This window comes from Argentina silus (assembly GCF_951799395.1).
Source record: "Argentina silus genome assembly, chromosome: 4".
In the NCBI taxonomy this organism is placed as follows: domain Eukaryota; kingdom Metazoa; phylum Chordata; class Actinopteri; order Argentiniformes; family Argentinidae; genus Argentina; species Argentina silus.
This window is the reverse complement of record NC_139658.1, coordinates 20,453,027-20,478,522: the sequence shown is the minus strand read 5'-3', so window position 1 is coordinate 20,478,522 and position 25,496 is coordinate 20,453,027. Positions and strand designations below refer to the sequence as shown.

The 25,496-nt window shown below is 48.2% G+C and overlaps 1 protein-coding gene across 2 annotated transcripts in view; it reads left to right on the top strand.

The window, feature by feature from the left end:
- Positions 1–5,470: 5,470 nt before the first annotated feature.
- Positions 5,471–25,496, top strand: part of cita (citron rho-interacting serine/threonine kinase a) — a 36,329-nt gene continuing 16,303 nt past the window's right edge. The window contains exons 1-21 of one of the 2 annotated variants that reach the window (XM_083669306.1): positions 5,471–5,573; positions 5,917–6,037; positions 6,390–6,525; positions 6,839–7,014; positions 7,325–7,426; positions 9,199–9,341; positions 11,005–11,098; positions 11,199–11,417; positions 11,629–11,782; positions 13,019–13,205; positions 16,539–16,644; positions 17,026–17,169; positions 17,623–17,742; positions 18,877–19,047; positions 20,598–20,651; positions 21,425–21,478; positions 22,222–22,362; positions 22,929–23,054; positions 23,669–23,764; positions 24,171–24,287; positions 25,353–25,462. In XM_083669306.1, the coding sequence (XP_083525432.1) occupies positions 5,945–6,037; positions 6,390–6,525; positions 6,839–7,014; positions 7,325–7,426; positions 9,199–9,341; positions 11,005–11,098; positions 11,199–11,417; positions 11,629–11,782; positions 13,019–13,205; positions 16,539–16,644; positions 17,026–17,169; positions 17,623–17,742; positions 18,877–19,047; positions 20,598–20,651; positions 21,425–21,478; positions 22,222–22,362; positions 22,929–23,054; positions 23,669–23,764; positions 24,171–24,287; positions 25,353–25,462 (2,543 nt within the window). In that variant the 5' untranslated portion in view covers positions 5,471–5,573; positions 5,917–5,944. Of the gene's footprint in view, positions 5,574–5,916; positions 6,038–6,389; positions 6,526–6,838; positions 7,015–7,324; positions 7,427–9,198; positions 9,342–11,004; positions 11,099–11,198; positions 11,418–11,628; positions 11,783–13,018; positions 13,206–16,538; positions 16,645–17,025; positions 17,170–17,622; positions 17,743–18,876; positions 19,048–20,597; positions 20,652–21,424; positions 21,479–22,221; positions 22,363–22,928; positions 23,055–23,668; positions 23,765–24,170; positions 24,288–25,352; positions 25,463–25,496 lie in introns of those variants that run through there. The other variant, XM_083669305.1, reaches the window with a different exon arrangement.

Sequence of the window (25,496 nt, the reverse complement as noted above, 5' to 3'; positions counted from 1 at the left end):
GTTCAGAGTGCCCTCCATGAGTATTGGAAAGAGGAAGCATTTTCTCTTATTTTGACTCAATACTCCAACAGTTTGGATTTGGTTTCACCATTTAGAAATTACACCCCTTGTTATACATGTACTCCCCTTATTTCAGGGTACCAAAAAGTATTGGAAAATTGGCTTGACAGGTGTTTCTGGTTAGTCAGGTGTGTTCCGTCCGTTGATTCTGGGCATTGCATTTGCCTTTGGAGTCTGCTATTGGGCCGAAGAGACGTCCATGAAAGTGAAGGAAGCCATTATGAGGCTGAAATATCAGAAGAATCAGAAACATAGCAGAAACCTTAGTTACCAAAATCAACAGTTGGTAACATCATAAAAAAGAAAATAAAAACAATAAAGCACTGGTGAGCTCAGTAATCATAAACGGGCTGGTCGGCCAAGGAAGACTTCTACAGTGGATGACAGAAGAATGCTCACCATAATTAAAAAATAAAATAAAATAAAAAGTCCCACAGATCAGGAACACTCTCCAGGAGGTAGCCATGAATGTATCAGAGACTACCATCTGCAGAGTACGTCACCAGCCGAACTACAGACGCTTCACTGAAATGTCCAGACCACTAGTTATCCTCAAAAAGGATGGCCAGGTTACAATTTGCTAAAAAGTACCTAAAAAGCCTGCAGAGGTCTGGAAAACAGTCTTGTGGAAAGATAAGACAACTATTAACATGTGCTAGAGTGATTGCAAGAGGAAAGTTTGGAGGAAGATTTACAGCATACCACCTCATCTGTGAAGCATGGTAGAGGCGGTGCTATGGTTTGGGCATGTATAGCTGTCACAGCTAACATAACTTGTCTTAACTGATGATGGTACTGCTGACAGCAGCAGCAGCAAAATGTACAGAAACATCTTGTCTGCTTGAGTACAAGCAAATGCCTCCAAATTCATTGCATGGCGCTTCATCATACAGTAAGACAATGACCCCAAACATACTGCCTTAGCAACTAGAGAGTTTTTCAGAGCCAAAAAGTGGAAGCTTCTTGACTGGCCAAGTCAGTTTCAACATGCATTTAATATCCTGATGCTAAGATTTTAGGCAAAAAGCTAAAAAGCTAAAACAAACAACAACTGAAGATGGCTGCAGTACAGGCCTGGCAGAGCTTCACCAGAGAATACACCCAGCATCTGGTGGTCAGTGGGTAGGAGACTTAAGGCAGTTATTGCATGCAAAGGATTGTTGACCAAACATGAGTACTTTATTTGGACATTATATATATATTTTTTAAAACTTCTGAAAAAGTGGGAGTATGTTTAAAAAAGGTTGTACTTTCTAAATGGTGGACCCAATCTGAAAAAGAAAAACATTAAATTAAAGCTGAGAATCCCTGCTTTAACCCCACCGTAATTGTTTGATTTCAAATCCAAACTTGTTGCAGTGTAGACCAAAAAGAAGACAAAATGTTTCCTCATTCCAATATTTGATGAGGGTACTGTAAGATCCTCTGTGGATTGTGATCCACTTGAACCTGCACCTAGTTCAGGTTTACTTCTAAACACCCCGGACTCCCTCTGACCAGGAGGCACGGAGAGGATAAAGAGAGGGAGAGGATAAAGAGAGGGAGAGGAGAGAGGGACGGAGAGGAGAGAGGGAGGGAGGGAGGGAGGGAGGGAGGGAGGGAGGGAGGGAGGGGTATGTCAGAATACACCTGCTTCCTACTTCCTGAATGTATACTGTATGTAGTGTACATCCTGTGAGATGAGCTGCCCTGAAGGCAAGCAGACAGGGAGGGGAAGCTATGCTAGACAGCCAGGAATGTTGGTGGGCCGGGCGAGAGGGTGTGATTGTAAACAATGCACCCATTAGAGAATGTTAAATTGACTGTGAATCTGTTAGTTTAGTCCTGGTTACCATGACGCTGCTACAACAGACACTCCTGGCTGACAGCCTCTACGTCTCATGCTCTCTGCAGGTAGCCTGTAGCCTGTAGCCTGTAGCCTGTAGCCTGTAGCCTGTCCAGTCTTGTCCAGTCACTCCAAGTCATGTCTTCTGGATGATTCAGGCGCCAGCCCTGTGGTAGTTTCACTACTCCTCAGAAAATCATTACTTGCTAAGCGCTGAGGATCATCTATTAGCAGAAGTTAAAGGTTATCGAAGCAGTCATCGCGTGGCCAAGGGATTAGAGTTATTGTACCACTCCCACATGAAACCTCGCACCCCTCCCATGAAGACGAGACACAACCTTATATTTGATATAATTAACTTGTTGTGATACAACAACAAACACATGATTCGTATGTATCGGTCATTGTGTTAAGACAGGTGGCTTAATGAGGCTTTATTAATGTTGTATACTTATATAACTATTACAAGGCGAATACTTCATAGATTAAAAAAAATTCAAAACAATGCTACTCACATGATGATAACCTCACAACAGGACACAGGAAAGAGAGAGAGAGCTTTTCCCTGATCTCTGCTTTTTATATCACCCTAAAAACCACAGTATTTAAATTAGGAGCTGTTGATAAGGAGACCACCAACCATCAATCATCTTATCAATACTAAACTGATGACATCACAGCTTTGACACCTCAAGACATTCCACAGAGCTCACAGCCATTTTTCTTCCGGGGCCATGGTAAACTTAAGAAGATTGGGCCAGAAATTAAATTATGCCACTATAGCTTCATTACCCTATCTGACATGATACAATGACGTATCGGAATGTCAATCTGAAAAAAATAGGGTTGGGTGGGCTACCCCTTCTAGGTGGTATGGGTTTTTGGAGGGGGGGGGGACTTGGCAGAGACTTGTACGTGAAACTTACAGTATAGTAGAGTACAGTATAGTAGAGTATAGCAGAGTACAGTACAGCACAGTACAGTACAGTATGGCACAGTACAGTACAGTACAGTACAGTACAGTACAATACAATACAATACAGTAGAGTAGAGTACAGTAGAGTAGAGTACAGTAAAGTAGAGTACAGTAGAGTATAGTACAATACAGTACAGTAGAGTACAGTAGAGTGTAGTACAATACAGTACAGTAGAGTACAGTAGAGTAGAGTACAGTAAAGTAGACTATAGTACAGTACAGTACAGTACAGTAGACTATAGTACAGTACAGTACAGTCGAGTAGAGTACAGTAGAGTACAGAGTATGTGAGGCCCATGCGTATGGGAAAGTAAAGCTATTCTCTTCATGTACCCCAGGATAGCAGCAACTTCCTCCTGTAGGTGTGGAAACAGGTGTGTGTGGAAACAGCACTGTCAAACACACACACACACACACACACACACACACACACACACACATCCATCACACTCCCACTATCAACCTACCTCTGGCCTGCATGTGTGTGTGTGTGTGTGTGTGTGTGTGTGTGTGTGTGTGTGTGTGTGTGTTTGACAGTGAGAGCTGTCATACCTCAATCCTCTGGGACAGTGACAATCTGATAAAAGCTTCCTGTTAAGTGGGTTTGTTAATCAGTGTGTTGCAATGCTTCCAATGAAACAGGGTGCAGACCAGGAAGGTGTGGCAAAATAGCACTAATCTGTGTCACAGCCTGCGCCTGTAATGTAACCCACAGCCTGCAGCCCCGTCACGCATTTCTGTCGACATCAGATTTGAAAACATCCCTGACTGGCATCAATATTTGATTGGCATGTGAGTCTCAGGTCAGAATTTGGCCCAATGAAGTTTATTCGCCATTTGTAGGTATCAAAATACATAAATTTTTCATGGAGCTCCACATACACACAGACACACAACAATAGTACGTTAAATGCATCAAATGCGTCATAAGAATAAAGTGCTCAGTGGACTATTCTGTATGAATAAAAATGCATGCAGTCATTAAAAGGCTTGATTTAAAAGACGGTGGTGCTTGGAATGGCATCATGTGCAAATATACTTCAGTGTCATCATGATTCATATGACTCCTAAATACCTTTATGAGAGGCAAACACGTATTGTACCTCTTCACCAAAGAAATAAGGACTTATTACTGTTTTGTTTATGTTTTTGCTGACATAGGAGGTTTTGTAAAAACAAAGATGTATAGCCTTAAATCATGTTTTGAAAAAGTAATGCTGCTCTCAGGGAACGTAATTCCTTGAGCACGACAGACTGGATTCCGTACGGTTGACATGTTGTTGGTGACCCTGCATGTGTAACATACAGAAATCACTGATAGTTGCTTTAATATCACTCCTGACGAGAGAACCTGGGTGCCATCTTGATTAGCCTGCTATCCAAATGCACCTCTAGTGGGCCAGTGGACTCACAACACAAACAGACCTGCACAGGCATGAGGACTCTCAGGGTCTCTGCTTCACGGCCCTAAGCCTAACCAAACACTTCTACTGCTGCTTTACTAGCAGGCACATACTGTGACATGGGAATGTATACGCACGCACACACACACACACACACACACACACACACACACACACACACACACACACACACACACACACACACAGTGATATGATTGTTCAGGCTCCAGGGAGGATTAGCCTGCCTTTTCCTAATAGGCCTTTCATCTGTCATCGTTTCGCCAGGTATGTCGAATATGACCAGCAGTCATAAATAAGCAGTATAAAAGCCCCCTCAGCACAGTGGCTCCGTTGTCCTGGCTCAGCTCCCTGCAGAAGAGAGCGTACTTCTACTTGACCACACAATACAATACCAAGCCAAGACCTGAGGAAATGACCCGTTTTCACAGTGGATAAATATCACATTCAGATTCAGTTTGTATTCACATCTACCAATCATTGCGCCTGGGACTGGGAGATGATGAGTGATTTGCAGTCAGGTTACTTGGCTGTTAGATTGCCAGTGCAATATTGCCGCCTGCAGGTCAGTCAGGTTCAACGCAACGTTTCAAACAATATCGCCGTCTACGGGTTTTTGCGATAACAACAAATAACTGGGCTCCGCCCAAACTCCGCCTTTCACCGCCGTGTCATTACTAGACGCGTTCGTTTTGGATCCCTGTGTAGTCAACCGGGCGCACCGGATGAGCAATAGCAAAGAGGACGTCGGCGATAAACTTCACATGCATTGCATTCGTATCGTAATGACTGTTCTGTCTCTTGGCGTGAGCTGCCTGTTTGCCCTATTTAATCCCGGCAGAAAAACCAGGATCTGAATAAAGTCTCGAATGGCAAACAGTGCAGAACCCTACTGGACACAGATTCTGTGATTCACTGTGCAAAAAGTGTTCATGATATGGCTAAATTCACAGACAGTCTATCTTCTCATATGTACCTGAGAGAATGTTAGAAAGGACATACATTATGCTACATGTTTTATGAATGATCCATGCTGCTTTGTTGACCAGATGAACATTTAAGTAGGCCGCTCCGCCCTCACTCGCAGGGCCGTTGCCGGTTCAGTCAAATCGAACGCACCTTCTGATTTGACAGCAGAGAACGCGCAAAATTTGAAACCGAACGGGAAGTACAGTAGGCAGGACACATTAGCCATCAAAATTAGGGTCAGGGCAGTTTTTTTTGCTTTGTTACGTGAAGTACTTATCATTTCAACAAAACGAGTTATTAGCTGAAGGTGCATGGCTTGCTGGTAAGTGGAAATTATTATTTTCCTGCCGGGGTTGTAGCGTAACGGTTGTTTTTGTTAATGAATTATAGCTAGCTAGCTAACGGTAACATATCTGATCGTCTGTCCTGCTATTTTTAGGCTATTTAATTAATCTGTCATTGTTCATGCCATAGCTACCATCACAGTGTACAGCTATTATAGCAGCAGGAGTGAGAATAGATGTGTGGGACGAACCCGTCGGAAGAGCGGACTCAGACCTAATGCCCAAGCACAGCAAGTGCATCCCAGTTGCTGTTTAGCTGTAGCAAGCTGAGTTACCTCCATGGCTACTAGCTCAGTTGAATTGGCTGTCTCCCTCCCCCAGGATAGCAGTCCTCAAGGTATAGGTAAGTATGTTGAAGTTCAAGTATCAAGGCAGCCTGAAGGACCTGGCGGCCGTGGATCCGATCACCAGTCGCTGCTCCCGCCTCAACCACCTGCTGCAGGTGAGGAAGGGGAACACGACCCAGCACAACACTTGACCTGACACAATGTGTAGCCTGGTGGAGGTAGAGATCGGAGGACGGGCTCATTGTAATTTATGGAGTGACATGAGGAATTGTACCATTCCCTATTCCATTCCATGCATTCCAATGAGCCCGTCCTCTGATTTCTACCTCCACTGGTGTAGCCCCATCTATGACTAGAATTATGTTAATTTTTACATTTGGATGTTGTGTAATATGAATATAATCCTAGTCACATATGGAGCGACATATTGTGAAGCTGTCAATTAGGCTGATAGTAGTGGAACAAATTCAATAGATTTCACTGCCTGACCTGTGTTACTGCCTCCAGGGTAAGGCCAACACGTACCCTGGAGGCAGCAGTGTGACGCGGGAGGAGCTGCTGGATGCTCTGCTCCTTCTCTACCAGGAGTGCACCAACCCACAGCTGATGAAGATACAACATGTGGCCAACTTTGTCAACAAATGTAAGCTGCTCATCCATCCATCCATCCATCCATCCTGTCTGTCTGTCTGTCTGTCTGTCTGTCTGTCTGTCTGTCTGTCTGTCTGTCGTACTCAGTGTCTTCACTGTCTGTAGAGGCCCTCTGAGCTGTCTGTCAGGTTACTAGATATTGGCATTCCACTTATTCAGTCAGTAAAGCTACCCTTGCAGATCATGAGTAACGTGTGTGTGTGTGTGTGTGTGTGTGTGTGTCTCTTTCTTTCTTTCTCTCTCTCTTTCTCTCTCCCCCCCCCTCCCCCTCTCTCTCTCTCTCTCTCTGTCTCTCTCTCTCTCAGTCTCTGAGGTGGTGTCCGAGCTGCAGGAGCTGCAGCCGGGGGTGCGGGACTTCGAGGTGCGCGGGGTGGTGGGTTGCGGCCGCTTCTCTGAGGTGCAGGTGGTCCGAGAGAGATCCACGGGGGACGTGTGTGCTCTGAAGGTCATGGACAAGGCCAGTCTGAGGACCCAGGACAACGTAGGTCACACTGTGCTGTTTATCACCTTGATTTTATTCATTCGCGTTTTATCTCCTGTTTTACCATTTTTTATGTTTACATATTAGCATATGTGCATTTTACTTTCTCTAGCAGTTGATGCACAGTAAATACATTGCTCCATCCAGTGCAGTGATTCACCGAGACACTTACTGTGTCATTTACTTTAGACAAATGGACTTGTTGTAAGTCACTTTGGATAAAAGTGTCTGCTAAATGTAAAAGATGTGAATGTAAATGTAGACAGAAGGCTGTGTAATCGTACCTGTAACGACTGTATTTGTCCACTAGATGGTGTTTTATGAGGAGGAGCGCAGGATCCTGTCTCTAAACTGTAGCCCCTGGATCCCCCAGCTGCACTACGCTTTCCAAGACCAGGACAAGGTCTATCTGGTGAGACACAACCCTAGTTCACAATACTGAACTGAGCCAAGCTGAGCTGTACTGGGCTGGCCTGGCTGGAGAGGACAATAAGAGGAAAATATCTGAGCCAGCACAGCATGGTTGGGCTTTGCCCTGTAGTGTGTAAAGCCCCTATCCGAGCCAGCACAGTAAGGTTGGGGTCGGCCCTGTAGTGTGTAAAGCCCCTAAGAGTCGTATAGAATAGATGTGTATATGGCTCTCATGAGAGACTGGCCACAACTGAGTGTGCTCTGATGGTGGTGAAGATACAGGCTTAACCTAACTGTTGTTATTGAGCAACAGTAATCCTCTCTGCTTAGATACTGGCTGGTCTGCTGTCAGAATGAAACGGACGCCTCTGTCCCTCAGTGTGTGTTTACATGTTACATTTGTGTATTAAGTCGTAATTGGTTTCAATAGCAGTTGGAAGAGGAACCCAGTGAAAAAATGAACTACTTCAGTAGTTAGGGTTAGGGCTGTAGATTTAGGCTGCTTAGTAGTGAAACAACATTGTTTTTTTCCGGCTTGAACGTAGAATGTCTGGACCGCCTGAAGGGGAAGTGGGCGGGGCTCCTGCTTTAGTTCGACGTGTTCCTTTTGCTTCCTCGATTCTGATTGGCTGAATAGGGTATTCTGTTGGCGTGCGTTATTTTTCAATAACTGCGTGTCTCCTGTTTTGGGAGTTGGTGAATGAACGTGTGGTTTGTTTGGTGTTGCGGTGCCGGCGCGCGCGCGCTCTACCTTCTTCCCACTCCTCCCTCCCCTAGTCCCTTATAGCGTTGGTGTTTCTCCCGGCGTTCCCAGATCAGTGAGGACGCCCTGTGGGAGCAGCACATCAGCCCTGCGCTGCTCCAACTGTTCAAATATAGATGTTCTGTCAGGGACTGGAGCGGCGAGAAATTGGAGATAAATGATTTTCCTGTCCCCCCTACACCCTACCCCCCCCTCACCCTCACCCTCACCCAACCCCCCTCCCACCCTACCATCTCTCCCATACTGAGTAGAGTGAAAAATACAAAGAATCCATCCCTACCCGAGTGTCAGACAGAAGTCTCTCAGTAGCCTGTTGCTAGGTAACGTCAGTAGAATGCTGCTGTTCATTCAGACTCCCCAGTTCAGCCATTCATGCACTGTTGCCTTCCTGCTGCTTTAGGAGCTCTACCGTGGAGCTGCCTGTCTCAGCCTATTGATGTAGGAGTTCTACCATGGAGCTGCCTGTCTCAGCCTACTGATGTAGGAGTTCTACCATGGAACAGCCTGTCTCAGCCTACTGATGTAGGAGTTCTACCATGGAGCTGCCAATCTCAGCCTACTGATGTAGGAGTTCTACCATGGAGCTGCCTGTCTCAGCCTACTGGTATAGAAGCTCTACCATGGAGCTGCTCTCTGCTGATATAGGAGCTCTACCATGGAGCTGCTCTCTGCTGATATAGGAGCTCTACCATGGAGCTGCATGCCGTATTCTAAACCTAGCCTTATCTGGCTAGGTTTAGAATACATGGAGCAGGTAGTAGAGGAACTAGGCCTACCACCCTCACTGATGTAGCTGCCTGCATTAGCCTGGTTGCCTGAGCCCAAGCTCCCCTCTGGCTGTGTAACGCATGGAGAAGCAGCAGCATGGGCAGAATGCAGAAAACGTTGTTGTTGTTGTTGTCTATTGGACAGAACCTAAGGGATGAGGTTGGGGTGGGTGTGGCATGCGTGTCTGTGCTCCGCTGAATCTAATCAGAGGTGTGTCTGTGTCTGTGTCTGTGTCTGTGTAGGCCATGGAGTACCTCCCAGGAGGAGACCTGATGGCACTGATGAACAGGTATGAGGAGCAGTTTGATGAGACCATGGCCCAGTTCTACCTGGCTGAGCTGGTGGAGGCTGTCCATGCACTACATCAGCTGGGCTTCGTACACAGGTGATCACCCCTGCCCACACCACATAACACCTGGTGATCACACCTGTCCACACTACATAACACCTGGTGATCACCCCCGTCCACACCACATAACACCTGGTGATCACCCCCATCCACACTACATAACACCTGGTGATCACACCTGTCCACACCACATAACACCTGGTGATCACACCTGTCTACACTACATAACACCTGGTGATCACCCTCGTCCACACCACATAACACCTGGTGATCACACCTGTCTACACTACATAACACCTGGTGATCACACCTGTCCACACCACATAACACCTGGTGATCACACCTGTCTACACTACATAACACCTGGTGATCACACCTGTCCACACCACATAACACCTGGTGATCACACCTGTCCACACCACATAACACCTGGTGACCATCACTGCCCACACAGCAGAAAGCCTGGTGACTGCTACCATAATAGTAATATAACAACATCAAATTATATTACCTCTGTTACTGCCACTGCCGGTTCAGGATAAAACCTCCTGAGTCATCTTCTCCCTTAACATTTGCTTTGAAGTTGTTCTTATGAGGGTTGTTCCACTTCTTTAAAATGTTTTTCTGGTTTGCCCTGAGGTTGGCTGTAGTTGATTAGCCAAGACAGTTTTTAGTTACAGTGTTGCTATATCCTTAGATAGTAGTCATATTTTGGGTCCAATAGGGCCTCATTCAGTCTGGAAATACAGTACCAGTCAGAAGTTTGGACACACCTTGCCAAGAATGTGCAAAGCTGCCATCAAAGCAAAAGGTGGCTACTTTGAAGAATCTAAAATCTAAAACATATTCTGGTTTGTTTAACACTTTTTTGTTTACCTCATAATTCCATATGTGTTCCTTCATAGTTTTGATGTCTTCAATATTAATCTACCATGTAGAAAATAATACAAAAAATAAAGAAAAACCATTGAATGTGGTGTGTCCAAACTTTTGACTTGTACTGTATGTCCAAAACACCTTGCAGACACTCCAATCCAACTGATATTATGACAGAATCCCTCTCTGAAGACTTTGTCTGCATTCTTTTTCTGAATGGTTACTTTGTTACACCGTAATACACTTTAGGATTTTAGTTGTCATGGTAACAAAATAATAAAGTGAATTACAGCGTAGTGACTTTTCAAAAATGTAATGCAGACAAAGTCTTCAGAGGTTGTTTTTTTCCGTCATACTATGAGTTGGTTTGGAGTGTCTGCAAGGTGTCTGGGGCATATTTCCAGAATGAATGGGGCTCTATGGGGCCCAAAATATGACTTCTCAGTATCTAAGGAAGGTCTGGGCTGATCAACTACAGCCACGGTCAGGGCTAAACCAGGGAAGAAAATTAAACATCCCTTTAAAGTCTTTGTTTTTCCCCCTCTCTCTCTCTCATCCCCTTATCTCTCTCCTCTCTCTCCTCCCCTTATCTCTCTCCTCTCTCTCAACCCTCTATCTCTCTCCTCTCTCTCCTCCCCTTATCTCTCTCCTCTCTCTCATCCCCTTATCTCTCTCCTCTCTCTCATCCCCTTATCTCTCTCCTCTCTCTCATCCCCTTATCTCTCTCCTCTCTCTCAACCCTCTATCTCTCATGCTCTCTCTTTTCTCCCCCCTTATCTCTCTCCTTCTCCCTCCCTCCTTCCTTCCCTATCTCTACCTCCAGAGATGTTAAACCAGAGAATGTCCTCATCGACCGAACTGGACACATCAAGCTGGCTGACTTTGGTTCTGCTGCCAAACTCAACACCAACAAAATGGTAAAAGATGTATTTTAAGTGTATTTATACATAAACATTATTGGTGATTGACGCAGCAGATGTGATGTGAGGGTGATTCAGACCGGCGATGTTGTTTTAGGTGGCGTCCCCCCGGCTTACTGTCGGCACTCAGGACTTCCTGTCTCCAGAGGTCCTGGCGGCCATGAACGGGGACAGGGCCAGGGCGGCGTCTCAGAGCTACGGCGTGGAGTGTGATTGGTGGTCACTGGGCGTCATCGCCTATGAGATGATCTATATGAAGTCCCCCTTCACAGATGGCACCTCCACCAAGACCGTCCACAACATCACCAACTTCCAGGTACAATACCTATTCAACAAATCAGTCAATCAATCAATCAATAAAGACCATCCATACGAACAGCAACTTCCAGGTCAGTCTCATATTCACCAACACATATACATGTAATACACTTACATAATCAATCAATCAATTAATCAATCAATCAATAAACGTGTGCTGATGCTGATGTTGGTTCAACAGTGTAAGTGTTACAGTGTTTCCCCCCCAGCGGTTTCTGAAGTTCCCTCAGACCTCCAGAGCCAGTGGTGACTTCCTGGACCTGGTCCAGAGCCTGCTGGTCTCAGCCAGGGAGAGGCTGGGCTTCCAAGGCCTGCGCTGCCACTCCTTCTTCTCCTCCGTGGACTGGAACAAGCTCAGGCAAGGTAAACGACACCCTCCACCCCTGAAACAACCTCAGGCAAGGTAAAAGACACCCTCCACCCCTGGAACAACCTCAGGCAAGGTAAACGACACCCTCCACCCCTGGAACAACCTCAGGCAAGGTAAAAGACACCCTCCACCCCTGGAACAACCTCAGGCAAGGTAAACGACACCCTCCACCCCTGGAACAACCTCAGGCAAGGTAAACGACACCCTCCACCCCTGGAACAACCTCCCTGACCTGGGTGCAAGGTGGAACAACCTCAGGGAAAGTAAACAACCCCCTCCTTTGAGATGATGGTGATGTTGATTGCCCAGTCAGTGTGTGTTTCAGATGAAGCATATATGTTTCAGGTGAAGCATGTATGTTCTAGATGAAGCGTATGTTTCAGAAGAAGCATGTATGTTCTCGATGAAGCATATATGTTTCAGGTGCAGCATGTATGTTCTAGATGAAGCATGTATGTTTCAGATGAAGCATGTTTGTTTCAGATGAAGCATGTATGTTTCAGATGAAGCATGTGTGTTCTGTGTTGCTCCTTCTCAGCAGCAGTGAGATAATGAGATGTGGTTACATGTGGGGAGGGGGCGGGGGATCGGAGGGGGGAGTAGATAGATATAGGGAGAGATCTGCTGTTCCGAACATGTGATCCTGAGGAGAGCAGGAAAAACACAATGTCTGTTCTTTGGAGAAGAGAGAGGTGTTTTTCTCATTATCAGGATGGCTGTAGTTACATCTGTTCAATTAAATGTGCTCATCAAAACAACACTGCATTGGCTCGCTTCGAAATGCTGCTGTGTGTGTGTGTGTGTGTGTGTGTGTGTGTGTGTGTGTGTGTGTGTGTGCGCACGTGTGCGTGTGTGTGTGTGTGTGTGTGTGTGTGTGTGTGTGGTGACGGTTGAGAGCAGATAGAGAAGCTCTGCTTTGGCTGTGACTCCAACTGATTAGGCTGAGCTGCTGCAGTGAGCGAGCAAGGGAGAGAGAGAGAGGGAGGGAGAGAGAGGGAGGGAGAGAGAGAGGGAGGGAGAAAGGCAGGGAGAGCGGGATAGAGAGTGTGTGTGTGTGTGTGTGTGTGTGTGTGTACACGGCAGTTACTGCACTGTAGCCTCGCAGGCTTCATCCTCTCTCCTCCTTTCTCCTTGTTTTTATCCGTTCCCTCATTCACCGCTTGTCTCTCTCCTTCCCTCTCTCCTCTCCTCCTCCTCCTCCCCCCCCCCTCCCCCTCCCCACCCTGCAGTCCTCCCTCCCTTCGTTCCTACGCTCCGTGGTGAAGATGACACCTCTAATTTTGAGGATCCGGAGCAGGCAGGGGGTGGGCCGGCCGCTGCCCAGCGAGGGTCTCTGCCAGTGGGCTTCCAGGGCCAGGACCTGCCCTTCCTAGGGTGGTTCTTCTCCCGGGCGCTGACGGCACTGGCCAAGGCTGAGTAAGTACCTACGCTCTGTCTGTCTGTCACAGGTGGCGGCATCACCACGGCAACAGACTCCAGGTAGACAACTAGCTCTCTCTCTCTCTCTCTCTCTCTCTCTCTCTCTCTATGTTCTGTGTTGGGGTGATGAATGGTGTTATATATGGCTGGGCTGATGAATGGTGTTAGATATGGTTGGGGTGTTATGCTGGTTTTATGGTTGTATGGTCTTATGTGGTGGTATGGTTGTATGGTAATATGTAGTTGTATGGTCATATATGGTTGTACGGTGATTTCTGTTTTACATGGTGTTTGGTGTTTTGGTTCCTCTGAGCTGCAGTGGGTGATGTTGATATTCCATGGCAGACAGGCGGAAGGAGGGGATTCCCTCCCTCGCTCAAGGCCTCTTGAAGATGTCTCTCTCTTTCATAACCATCCATTCATCACAGCCAGGGGCTCCAGTCTCCACCATTCAACACATTGATCTCTATTCACTACTGGCGCTAGGGAACCAGAGGAGGGGGGTCGTGTGGTGTCAGAGGCTCACTGACTGACTGACTGACTGACTGACTGACTGACTGACTGACTGAATCATTCACTGACTCACTGACTGGCTGATATAGAGATCAGAGAGATGAGGATTGATGAGTAGATGAGGATAGATCTGGAATTATAGATCAGTAATAGGATGAGGATCAGTAATATCTACGCAGATATCTAATTCTAGGTGAGACTACAGTACGTAGCTGGTATTATCTCTGCCATCACAGCTGGTTGGTATTCTTGTGTGGTGCGTGTGTGCGTGTGTGTGTGTGTGTGTGTGTGTGTGTGTGTTTGTGTTAACAGTATATGTGTGGTGTGTGCGTGCGTGTGTGTGTGTGTGTGTGTGTGTGTGTGTGTGTGCGTGCTGCTGAGAGCTGGAGAAGCCCCCCCCCCCTGCTGTGTGCATGTGAAACTGTGCATCGTCTTTGTTGTTACCTTCCCTGCGCTATAGTGGGTGTGTATAGTGCGTTCTATAGGCTGGTAGGACTGCTGTGCTGTGGGCTCGGTGGCTGTGATTCATTCACAGTCCCCTCCTCTGCTCTGTAGCACGGTATGGTAATGTCTTCTAGTCAGGCTGCGGAGGAGATGGGAGAAAGGGGCAAAATGCGTTGAGAGGAGAGGAGGAGAGCAGAGAGAGAGAGAGAGAAGTGTTACCAGATTAGTCAGAGAAGCAGAGCCCAGATTGGGGGAGAGAATGTATTTCTATGGTAACCATGGATGTTTCCCGTCCCCACCCCCTCTCTCGCTGTTGCCTCTCCCCCTCTCCCTCTCCCCCTCCCTCCCTCCCTCTCTCTCTCTCTCACGTTCCCCTCTTTTCATTCGTCTCCCTCAGTGCTGATCTCTCTGTTCCACGTGAGCAGTAATCTGTTAGCCCTTTCATTATTGTTAGAGTGAGACCAGCGCCTTTTCACGCTTAAAATGACAACAAGGAGCTCCAACCAAGACACAGGAACTGGTGTTGTTCATTCTGCAGGGTTTGAGGTGTGTGTGTGTGTGTGTGTGTGTGTGTGTGTGTGTGTGTGTGTGTGTGTGTGTGTGTGTGTGTGTGTGTGTGTGTGTGTGTGTGTGTGTGTGTGTGTGTGTGTGTGTGTGTGTGTGTGTGTGTGCGTGTGTGTGTGTGTGTGAATACATATCATGAAGATTCCCACAGAAGTATACTGCTTGGCTGGCTCTACCCCAGTAAGTGTGTGTGTGTGTGTTGTGTGTACTGTGTGTGTGTGTGTGTGTGTGTGTGTAGTGTGTGTGTGTGTGTGTGTGTGCGTGCGCGTGTGTGTGTGCACGCGCGCGCGTCAGAGAAATGCCCATTTAATCTGCAGAGAGAAAAGAAGGCAACCCAAGGCAGAGTTCATGAATATGCTAATCAGGAGTTTGTGTTGTGGTAGAATTCTCCACACCTAACCACACCGACTGGTCTCAGGCTCACTGGGTTCTAACAAGCACAAACTCCCCGGGTCCTCCCTCCACTGCCCCGTTTACCTCTGCCCTCTGCTCCACACGGAAGTCCCCACCTGTAATGAGCGTTGACTAATAGGTTGGTTTGTTCCCTGAGTGAGGGGGAGGCTAGGGAGAGGTGGAGTGGGGCTGTTTGTGAATGATTCCAGGGGTCTGTCTGTCTGCCTGTTAGTGTCTGGGGTCTGAGGATAATGTTATCCCTCCTGCAGCGTGATAATGACTGATCTTACAAAGTGTGTGTGTCCTCTAGGGAAACTGATTTTGGCGGGAGTGTACCTGTGTGGGTGTGTGTTTTCTGCTGCCTGGTTCGAGCCTTAGACAGACTGAAGCTGTGTGTGTGTGTGTGTGTGTGTGTGTGTGTGTGTGTGTGTGTGTGTGTGTGTGTGTGTGTGTGTGTGTGTGTGTGTGTGTGTGTGTGTGTGTGTGTGTGTGTGTGTGTGTGTGTGTGTGTGTGTGTGTGTGTGTGTGTGCGCGCGCGTGTGTGCATGTGCGTGTGTGTTTGTTTGTGTGGGCTGCTGCCTGGTATAGACCTAGTCTTAGACAAGTTCAAGCAGCGTGTGTGTGTGTGTGTGTGTGTGTGTGTGTGTGTGTGTGTGTGTGTGTGTGTGTGTGTGTGTGTGTGTGTGTGTGTGTGTGTGTGTGTGTGTGTGTCCTTCTCCCGCCCAGTGATTATCTTTATGGCTCAGTGTGACTCAGACTTTATTAAAGATCCCACTCGGAAGCTCATTCATTCACACACGTGCAGCACCGCCCCGCCTCCCGTGTCAGTGTGGAGCTGGGTAACCCCTGGCAACCTGTTTGAGGCCGTGTACCTTTCACGTGTAATATTTGTCGGCTGATTGATTGGGACAGTCCTGATTGCAGGTTCAGCCGATACGTTCAGCCGATACAGAGGCTAAATGTTTATGGTTCCTTATTCATTACTGGGTATTCGCCTGCATTTGTTATTGGCTGAATTCGCCCGCCACTAGAAATGCACTGTAATGACACTATAATAGAAGATAAATCAACCAAATCAGTCATGCACTCGTTTGAGGTGGAATCATCGTTGTTGCACTCATACGCCTCAGCCTGAAGCTTCTTCTGTTGTGTTTCAGCACTACTCTGAGGGAGGGAGGGAGGGAGGGAGAGAGAGAGAAAGAGAGAGGGAGAGCGAGAGAGAGAGGGAGAGAGAGGGAGAGAGAGAGAGGGGGAGAGAGAGGGAGAGAGAGAGAGAGAGAGAGAGAGAGATTTTTTTAATGGGACTACTGAGGGCCAGTAAGTGTTAGACACACATTCATCAAACTGAAGGAGCCCCGGCTCTCGTCTGACATGAGAGCCGCGCGTTGTTAATTGTGTCTCGTATCGTTTTCCCAGGTCAGTGTCTGCAGGCCTCAACTCACCTGCCAAGACCAACTCCATGGAAAAGAAGCTTCACATCAAAAGCAAAGAATTACAAGAAACACAAGACAAATGTCACAAGGTACAGGCTGGGGTCCGCTCAGTTAGAGTTATGGTAGCGCCTCCTGAATAGCCATAACTCCTGAGAGGGAAAACATGTCAACTGTGGAGAAAGCGAATTCTGAATTTGCTGAGGTGGCAGGCCCATTTAATACTTTATTTTTTTTGCCTTAGGCCTATGTGCTACTACTATGTCCCTGTGTGAGTAGATGGAGCAGGAACTGATTTAGAGTCAGTGCTAACATGAATCCTGGTAGTTCCCTCTAGATGGAGCAAGAGATTATCTGATCTAGAGTCTGTTCTAACAGGAGGCCCGGAAACAAGAGGCTTGGTTGCTCCCTGTAGATGGAGCAGGATCTGATCTAGAGTCAGGGCTAACAGGAGTCCTGGTTGTTCCCTGCAGATGGAGCAGGAGATCTCCAGGTTCCAGCGTAAGATGACTGATCTAGAGTCAGTCCTTCAGCAGAAGGACGTGGAGCTGAAGGCCTCGGAGACCCAGAGGACCATCCTGGAGCAGGACCTGGCCACCTACATCACAGAATGCAGCGTGAGTTCACCTGTCCTGCATCACTTAAGTCTATCGTGTCCTACGTCAGCTCCATCACAAATGGTCCTATATCACCTAGTCCTGGGCCTACATCACAGAGATGTCTATTACAGTAACATCACTGCCTGTCGTAATCATGTCCTACATGAAGACAGCAGCTTAACGGTCCATTTTGGCGACTTGAAATGAATGATGCTGGATGCAACAGATGTTATCCCCGTCGTCTTTAATGCCAGTAAAAGAGCCAAGCTGAGGCACAAAACTGTATTCAAATTCAAAAAACAAAAAGGTCACCCTCTAACCGCTCACCTGGCAACCCTGCAAGTGCTGTTGAGTGAATGCAGACGCTCTAACATCCACCTCAGCATTCATTATTGTTTGACCTTTTTGTAATTGTGGTGGTTGTTGTTGTTGTTGTCGTCGTCGTCGTCGTCATCGTCGTCGTGCCCACAGAGTCTGAAGCGTAGCCTGGAGCAGGCGCGCGTGGAGGTGTCCCAGGAAGATGACAAGGCGCTACAGCTCCTGCATGACATCAGAGAACAGAGCAACAAGCTGCAGGAGATCAAGGAGCAGGTACCACCCCTCATACTGTATATACCATCATTATATATGCACATAATGTATATAGGGTAGGCACGTTCCATATATACTGTAGGAACATGTCTGTCTATGGGGTGGCGACAAGCTGCAGGAGATCAAGGAACAAGTACCACCAGTGATGGGGGTTTTTATATCATCATGAACAACAAATATAGGCACAGTACAACCCCAGTGTTTACCTCAGGCAGGGCGCAGACTGAGGCCCCCAAATCCACATCCAGGGTTGTCATTATGATTACCAACATTTTCCATTGACTTTGATGTGAGCCAAAAGGTATTAGGCAGAGCAAAACGGAGCATCTATAGTCAGTAGCCATGACCAAATAGATTATAGCTATCCACCAGCAACCCATGTCTAAACACACCTACCCACCACACTCACAGACAGGGTGTGACATAGCAAGGCTTATCCATCACCATCGCCTCTGTCTCTGTCTATGGTATGGTATGTGTTAACTCCAGTATGGTATGGTACATGCATTGTGAGGTCAGAGTTACTGCATCCAGCACCAGACCTGTCATTGATACAACACATCCTCCTCTCTCTCAAACTCCATTTCCTCTCATGCCCCCCCCCCCCACACACACACATACACATACGTGCCTCTCGTCTGTGTGGGTGTGTGGGAGATTGATGCCGTCTGTGGCAGTGTGGCTGTTACGCGCGCGCACACACACACACCCACATGCACACACAATCTATAACACACTCGCTGTCTGACTGGCTATGAATCACCCACTCCACACCCTCATATAGAGCAGGTAAGAGGCTCTTCAACTCACTGTTGCCTTAAAGAGTCTCATTCCACTGCCATTAGTACCACAGCGTGTGTGTGTGTGTGTGTGTGTGTGTGTGTGTGTGTGTGTGTGTGTGTGTGTGTGTGTGTGTGTGTGTGTGTGTGTGCGTGTGAGTGAGTGAATGTGTGTGCGTGTTAAAATACCACACTTTCAGATATATTTGGCAGCCTTGGATATGTGCATTACCTGATAGTACGCCAAGCCTCCCAAAGAAAAAAGCCTTCAAAGGTATTTTTCTGTGTCAGCTGTTGTGGGATGCTAACTGTGGGGCGAAGATTTATTATGTATATTGGTTTGTGTGTGTGTCAGGAGTACCATGCCCAGCTGGAGGAGATGCAGGTCACCATCAGGCAGCTGGAGGAAGACCTGTCTGCGGCTCGTCGCCGTAGCGATCTGTACGAGTCAGAGCTGCGTGACTCCAGACTGACCAGCGAGGAGCTGAAGAGGAAGGCTGTCGACTATCAGCAGCGGATACAGAAGGTGTGGGTGGGTGGGGTGGGAGGGTGGGTGGGTGGGTGGGTTGGGTGGGTAGGAGGGTGGGTGGGTGGGTGGGAGGGTGGGTTGGGTGGGTGGGTGGGTGTGGCTGTGAACTACCAGCAGAGGATACAGAAGGTGTGGGTGGGTGGGAGGGTGGGTGGGTGGGTGGTTGGGTGGGTGGGTAGGTGGGTTGGGTGGGTGGGTGTGGCTGTGAACTACCAGCAGCGGATACAGAAGGTGTGGGTGGGTGGGTTGGGTGGGTGGGAGGGTGGGTGGGTGGGTGGGTTGGGTCGGTAGGAGGGTGGGTGGGTGGGTGGGTGGGTGGGTGGGAGGGTGGGTTGGGTGGGTGTGGCTGTGAACTACCAGCAGCGGATACAGAAGGTGTGGGTGGGTGGGTGAGTGGGTGGGTGGGTGGGTTGCTGTGGCTATCATCTACCAGCAGCGGATACAGAAGGTGTGGGTGGGTTGGTGGGTTGGGTGGGTTGGGTGGGTGGGAGGGTGGGTGGGAGGGTGGGTGGGTGGGTGGGTGTGGCTGTGAACTACCAGCAGAGGATACAGAAGGTGTGGGTGGGTGGGAGGGTGGGTGGGTGGTTGGGTGGGTGGGTAGGTGGGTTGGGTGGGTGGGTGTGGCTGTGAACTACCAGCAGCGGATACAGAAGGTGTGGGTGGGTGGGTTGGGTGGGTGGGAGGGTGGGTGGGTGGGTGGGTTGGGTCGGTAGGAGGGTGGGTGGGTGGGTGGGTGGGTGGGTGGGAGGGTGGGTTGGGTGGGTGTGGCTGTGAACTACCAGCAGCGGATACAGAAGGTGTGGGTGGGTGGGTGAGTGGGTGGGTGGGTGGGTTGCTGTGGCTATCATCTACCAGCAGCGGATACAGAAGGTGTGGGTGGGTTGGTGGGTTGGGTGGGTTGGGTGGGTGGGAGGGTGGGTGGGTGGGTGGGTGTGGCTGTGAACTACCAGCAGAGGATACAGAAGGTGTGGGTGGGTGGGAGGGTGGGTGAGTGGGTGGGTGGGTGGGTTGCTGTGGCTATCATCTACCAGCAGCGGATACAGAAGGTGTGGGTGGGTGGGTTGGGTGGGTGGGTGTGGCTGTCGACTACCAGCAGAGGATACAGAAGGTGTGGGTGGGTGGGAGGGTGGGTGAGTGGGTGGGTGGGTGGGTTGCTGTGGCTATCATCTACCAGCAGCCGATACAGAAGGTGTGGGTGGGTGGGTGGGTTGGGTGGGTGGGTGTGTGGGTGGGTGTGGCTATCAACTACCAGCAGGGGATACAGAAGGTGTGGGTGGGTGGGTGGGTGGGTTGCGGCTGTTGACTACCAGTGTACAAACTCTCTCTGAAGTAGGTAGTGAGCACTATACTTAAACGTTTGTTTTGAATTGCAAGGACACTACCTTCTCACTCCTTCTCTCCCGCTGGTACTCGCTGGGATAAGTTCTGCTTGTGTTGATATGTGTGTGTCTCTGTGTCCCAGGCCGAGCAGCAGCTGACTGCTCTCTAGCCTGTGAATAGCAGCTTAAGTAGACACTAACATTGTTATTCTTGTCTTTGTGTTCCAGGCCAAGGAGCAGGGCAAAACAGAGGTGGAGGAGCTGCTGTCCAAGCTGGAGAAGGTAGGGTGGAACCCTCCAGACCATGGATGACCTGGGCAGCTGCTGCTGGTTACACTGCTGGTTACACTGCTGGTTACACTGCTGGTTACACTGCTGGGCCGTCTGTAGACCCTCCTTCACTAGTTACCCACACAGCCAATTGTTGAAGCTTTTATTCAGATGTGTCTTAGCTGGTTAAAGGTGCACTCCTTAATTCAAACATAACTGCTTGGAGTCAGTACTTGAGTTGTTTGAACACCCAGGGTTGTCCAATATGTCTTAGTCATTCAGAATAGTTACTTACTTCAAATAATTGACAGACTGATTAATCAACTTGTGATTTAGTTGAACAAAAAATAATCGGATTTCTATATATCAGACCAAGCACAAGAAGTTAAAGCTAAAATGAGTGACCTGTAGGCAAGTGAATAGGAGTGTTGTACCAAGGAAGCTCGGTTGAAGCAATAAGCACCCGTTTGTCTCCATCTACCTGTCCCCATTGATTAGGAGGCCATCGTTTCATTGTTAACCTGCCAAGTACCCTATTCCTCCCCCACTCATTGTTAAAGGACCACTTCTGGCTTTGTTGTCTGGTAATATTTAGAAGATCTCTGACTACCTTCATTGCGAGCTGAAAAATAAGGCGGGAAACAAAAAGTCACATTTCCACATTAGATTACTCAGTAGAGTGGATCAATCAATCCACCCATCTTTTTAATCGACTGCCAGCCCTAAAAATAATGTCCATTCATCCCTGTGCTCTCTCTCCGTTTGTCTCCCATCATGTCTTGCAGACCAACACTGAACAGCAGGTGAAGATCCAGGAGCTGCAAGACAAGCTGTCTAAGGTAGGTCATGTTTCTAGTGTGTGTGTGTGTGTGTGTGTGTGTGTGTGTGTGTGTGTGTGTGTGTGTGTGTGTGTGTGTGTGTGTGTGTGTGTGTGTGTGTGTGTGTGTGTGTGTGTGTGTGTGTGTGTGTGTGTGTGTGTGTGTGTGTGTGTGTGTGTGTGTGTGTGTGTGTGTGTGTGTGTATATACAGTACCAGTCAAAAGTTTGGATACACCTTCTCATTCAATGGTTTTTCTTTATTTTTATTATTTTCTACATTGTAGATTAATATTGAAGACATCAAAACTATGAAGGAACACATATGGAATTATGTAGTAAACAAACAAGTGTTAAACAAACCAGAATATGTTTTATATTTTAGATTCTTCAAAGTAGCCACCTTTTGCTTTGATGACAGCTTTGCACACTCTTGGCAAGGTGTGTCCAAACTTTTGACTGGTACTGTACATATACAGGGGATTTGCAGGTCATCATGATGGAACTGGGAATAGACCTAAATGAATGATTTGTGAAGTGATTCAATGCATCAAATACCATTCCAGTTCCCAGTGTCCAGCGAATGCCAAACAGCTGCTCCCAGGGTCCTGTAAACACTGTGGTTACTCAATGAGTTATTCACTCACTCTGGCAGTAGGCCTGGTCTCGACTGTCCGGCCTCTGTGACAGCTGGTGGAGGGATTAAAGAGTCACGTTATGAGGGGCAAGAGGGATCTGACCTCTCTTGTCTGACCCCTGACCCCCAGGCGGTGAAAGCCAGCACCGAGGCCACAGAGCTGCTGCAGAACATCCGCCAGGCTAAAGAGCGTCTGGAGCGGGAGCTGGAGCGTCTGCGCGGCAAGGCCGACCCCAGCGACACCCTGAGGAGACGCCTCAGGGAGACAGAGGTACGGACAGTACACGCACATACACACACATACACACACACACACATACGCACGCACGCAGATATACACATACACACACACATATACATACACATACACACACACACACACATATACACGCATACATACACGCACGCTCACACACACATATACACACACGCACGCATATATACACACACACACACACAGTTAATCCATTTATGCACTTATACTACTTATCTCTCATTACCAAGTGTATTATACCAGTAACAATCAGCTTGCTCACTCATTTATTGTGTGTCAATCCTTAGCTCAACACTCCAGCTTAACACTGAACAATCTAGCTCAACACTAAACAATCTAACACAACGTCCCTAACTCAACACTGTGGCCCAACATGTAACACTTTAACTCAACACTCTCCCAACACTCCTTACGGGAGTCAAACCTTTTGCACTGTGCTCAAACCAATGAAGCCATCTAAACCCTCTGAATCATACAGGACTAGCTGATGCTTGTGTGTGTGTGTGTGTGTGTGTGTGTGTGTGTGTGTGTGTGTGTGTGTGTGTGTGTGTGTGTGTGTGTAGGAGGGCAGGAAGACCCTGGAGAACCAGGTGAAGAGGTTGGAAATGGTGGAGCGTCGGGAGAACAAGCTGAAAGACGACATTCAGACCAAATCCCAGCAGATCCAGCAGATGGCTGACAAGATCCTGGTGAGAGAGCAGAGATAAGGCCGTCTAATACCTCCCCTCCCCTCCTCCTCCTCCCTCCCTCCCTCTCTGTCCCCCTCTGTCCCCCTCCTCTCCTTATCCCAGAGCAGAGAGGAACACACACACACACACACACACACACACAGTGTCGCTCACTGCCACACACACACACACACACACACACACACTAATTTCTCTGTCTTGGGATCTCCCGTCTGCTGTCACAAGCCACTTCACACTCGACCCTCCCACCAAGGTTGTCCCGCCCTCTGCCCCGGGCTAACACTCACACTCAGACACACACACACACACACACACACACACACAAACACAAACACACCTGCCTCCAGGATGAACGGCCACCGCTACCACCAGCTGACGGATATACAGCTCTTCAAAGCAAGTGTCTCCATCAGGGACTCAGCCCTGTGGATAGGGCTTTTATCCTCTGTCTGTTCTGTGTCTCCCTACGTGCCTCCTGTGGTTTCTGAGTAAGTCTTGTTGTTTACTGATGTGTGTGTGTGTGTGTGTGTGTGTGTGTGTGTGTGTGCTTGCGTCTGTGTGTGTGTGTGTGTGTGCGTGCTTGCATGTGTGTGTGTGTGTGTGTGTGTGTGTAGGAACTGGAGGAGAACCTGAGGGAGACCCAGTCCACAGCCCAGAGGATGGAGTCCCATCTGGTTCAGAAGGAGAGACTGTATGAAGACAAGATCAAGGTAAGGCCGGGCTCAGGGTGGGTTTACCATCACACACCTCCCTGCTCACCATCACACACACCTCCCTGCTCACCATCACACACACCTCCCTGCTCACCATCACATACCTCCCTGCTCCCCAGGGTGGTCTCACCATCACACACACCTTCCTGCTCACCATCACACACACCTCACTACTCACCATCACACACACCTCCCTACTCACCATCACACACACCTCCCTGCTCCCCAGGGTGGTCTCACCATCACACACACCTCCCTGCTCACCATCACACACACCTCCTTGCTCACCATCACACACCTCCCTGCTCCCCAGGGTGGGTTTACCATCACACACACCTTCCTACTCACCATCACACACACCTCCCTAGATGCCTGACGCTAACCCATGTTGGTTCTGACCCAGGTTCTAGAAGCCCAGATGAAGGTGGACCTGGCTGACAAGGAGACCCTGGAGTCCAAACGGGCCGTGCACGAAGAGGAGGCTCGGGAGAAGTGCAAACTCCTCAGTGAACAGAAGGCGGTGAGGACAACTTCACCAGCTTCACCAACCATGGTCCAACTTCCACTGGTCCTCTGTCATGTGGACAAGGCCTCTTTACCATCATTTATACGAGGAAGTCACAAATCTCTTTTTCGAGGGAGACCTGGCCAAGGTTGCAGTTTAGCAGTCAAATGCGTTCAGTGTATCACAGACAGACAGTACAACAGTACAATGTACACCAGGGGAGGCTGGTTCAGGCAGAACGGCGGGCTCATTTTAATGCATGTAATGGAATGAGGAATGGTGTCAAACACGTGTGTATTACAACGTTCCATGCAGTACAATGAGCCCGTCGGCTGATTTCTGCCTCCACCAGCCTCCCCTCATGTACACTCAATACACTCCTCCTCCTCCTCCTCCTGTGTTGGCTTGTGTTTGAGGAGGGATATCCATGTGTATGTTGGATTAAGAGTTGAATGTTTGTTGTCGTTGGCTGCTAGACTTAGCCGTAAGGATGGCAGACCTGTTGGAGTTAAAGGCTCAGATTAATGAGGAGTATTCTTTTACAGCGGGCTACTCGGTAACCTCCGGGATTACCTCTATAATCTGGATGATGTGATAGACTAGAGTCAGCTAATAGGCTTTCGAGCTTCTGTAATCTTTTGACGTTGACAGAAAGGGATTCTAGAACCCATCCAAGCTGCCTGAGGTATTCTGATAGAACTTCAGTATGATAGACATCTACATTTAAATGTTTGACATTTAGCAGACGCTTTTATCCAAAGCGACTTACAAGTACACTTGTCTAAAGTAAGTGAATCATCTATCCATCAGTCATCATAAGAAAAAATCTATGTGAGGACCAGGTGCCATTGGCAGTCACAATGCTAGAAAAAGGAAGGATTCTTATTTTAAGAGAAGAGGTCTTTAGGAGGTACAGTCAACATCCTGAAGAGAGAGTCTACAGCAGAAGATCGGTAGAGCGATAGAACATTCTAGAACCCATCTAAGCAGCACTGTGCAACATTCTACTGCCCATCTAAACTGCCTGAGGTATTCTTCTAGAACCTCATTATGTGACTATGCTGTTGCCTGCCCCTCCAGACCATCAACGCCATGGACTCTAAGATGAAGAATCTGGAGCAGCGCATCGGTGAACTATCTGAGGCCAACAAGTTGGCTGCCAACAGCAGCATCTACACACAGAAGAACATGTGAGTGGGAAGTGGAGGACGGGGGTGGCGAGGG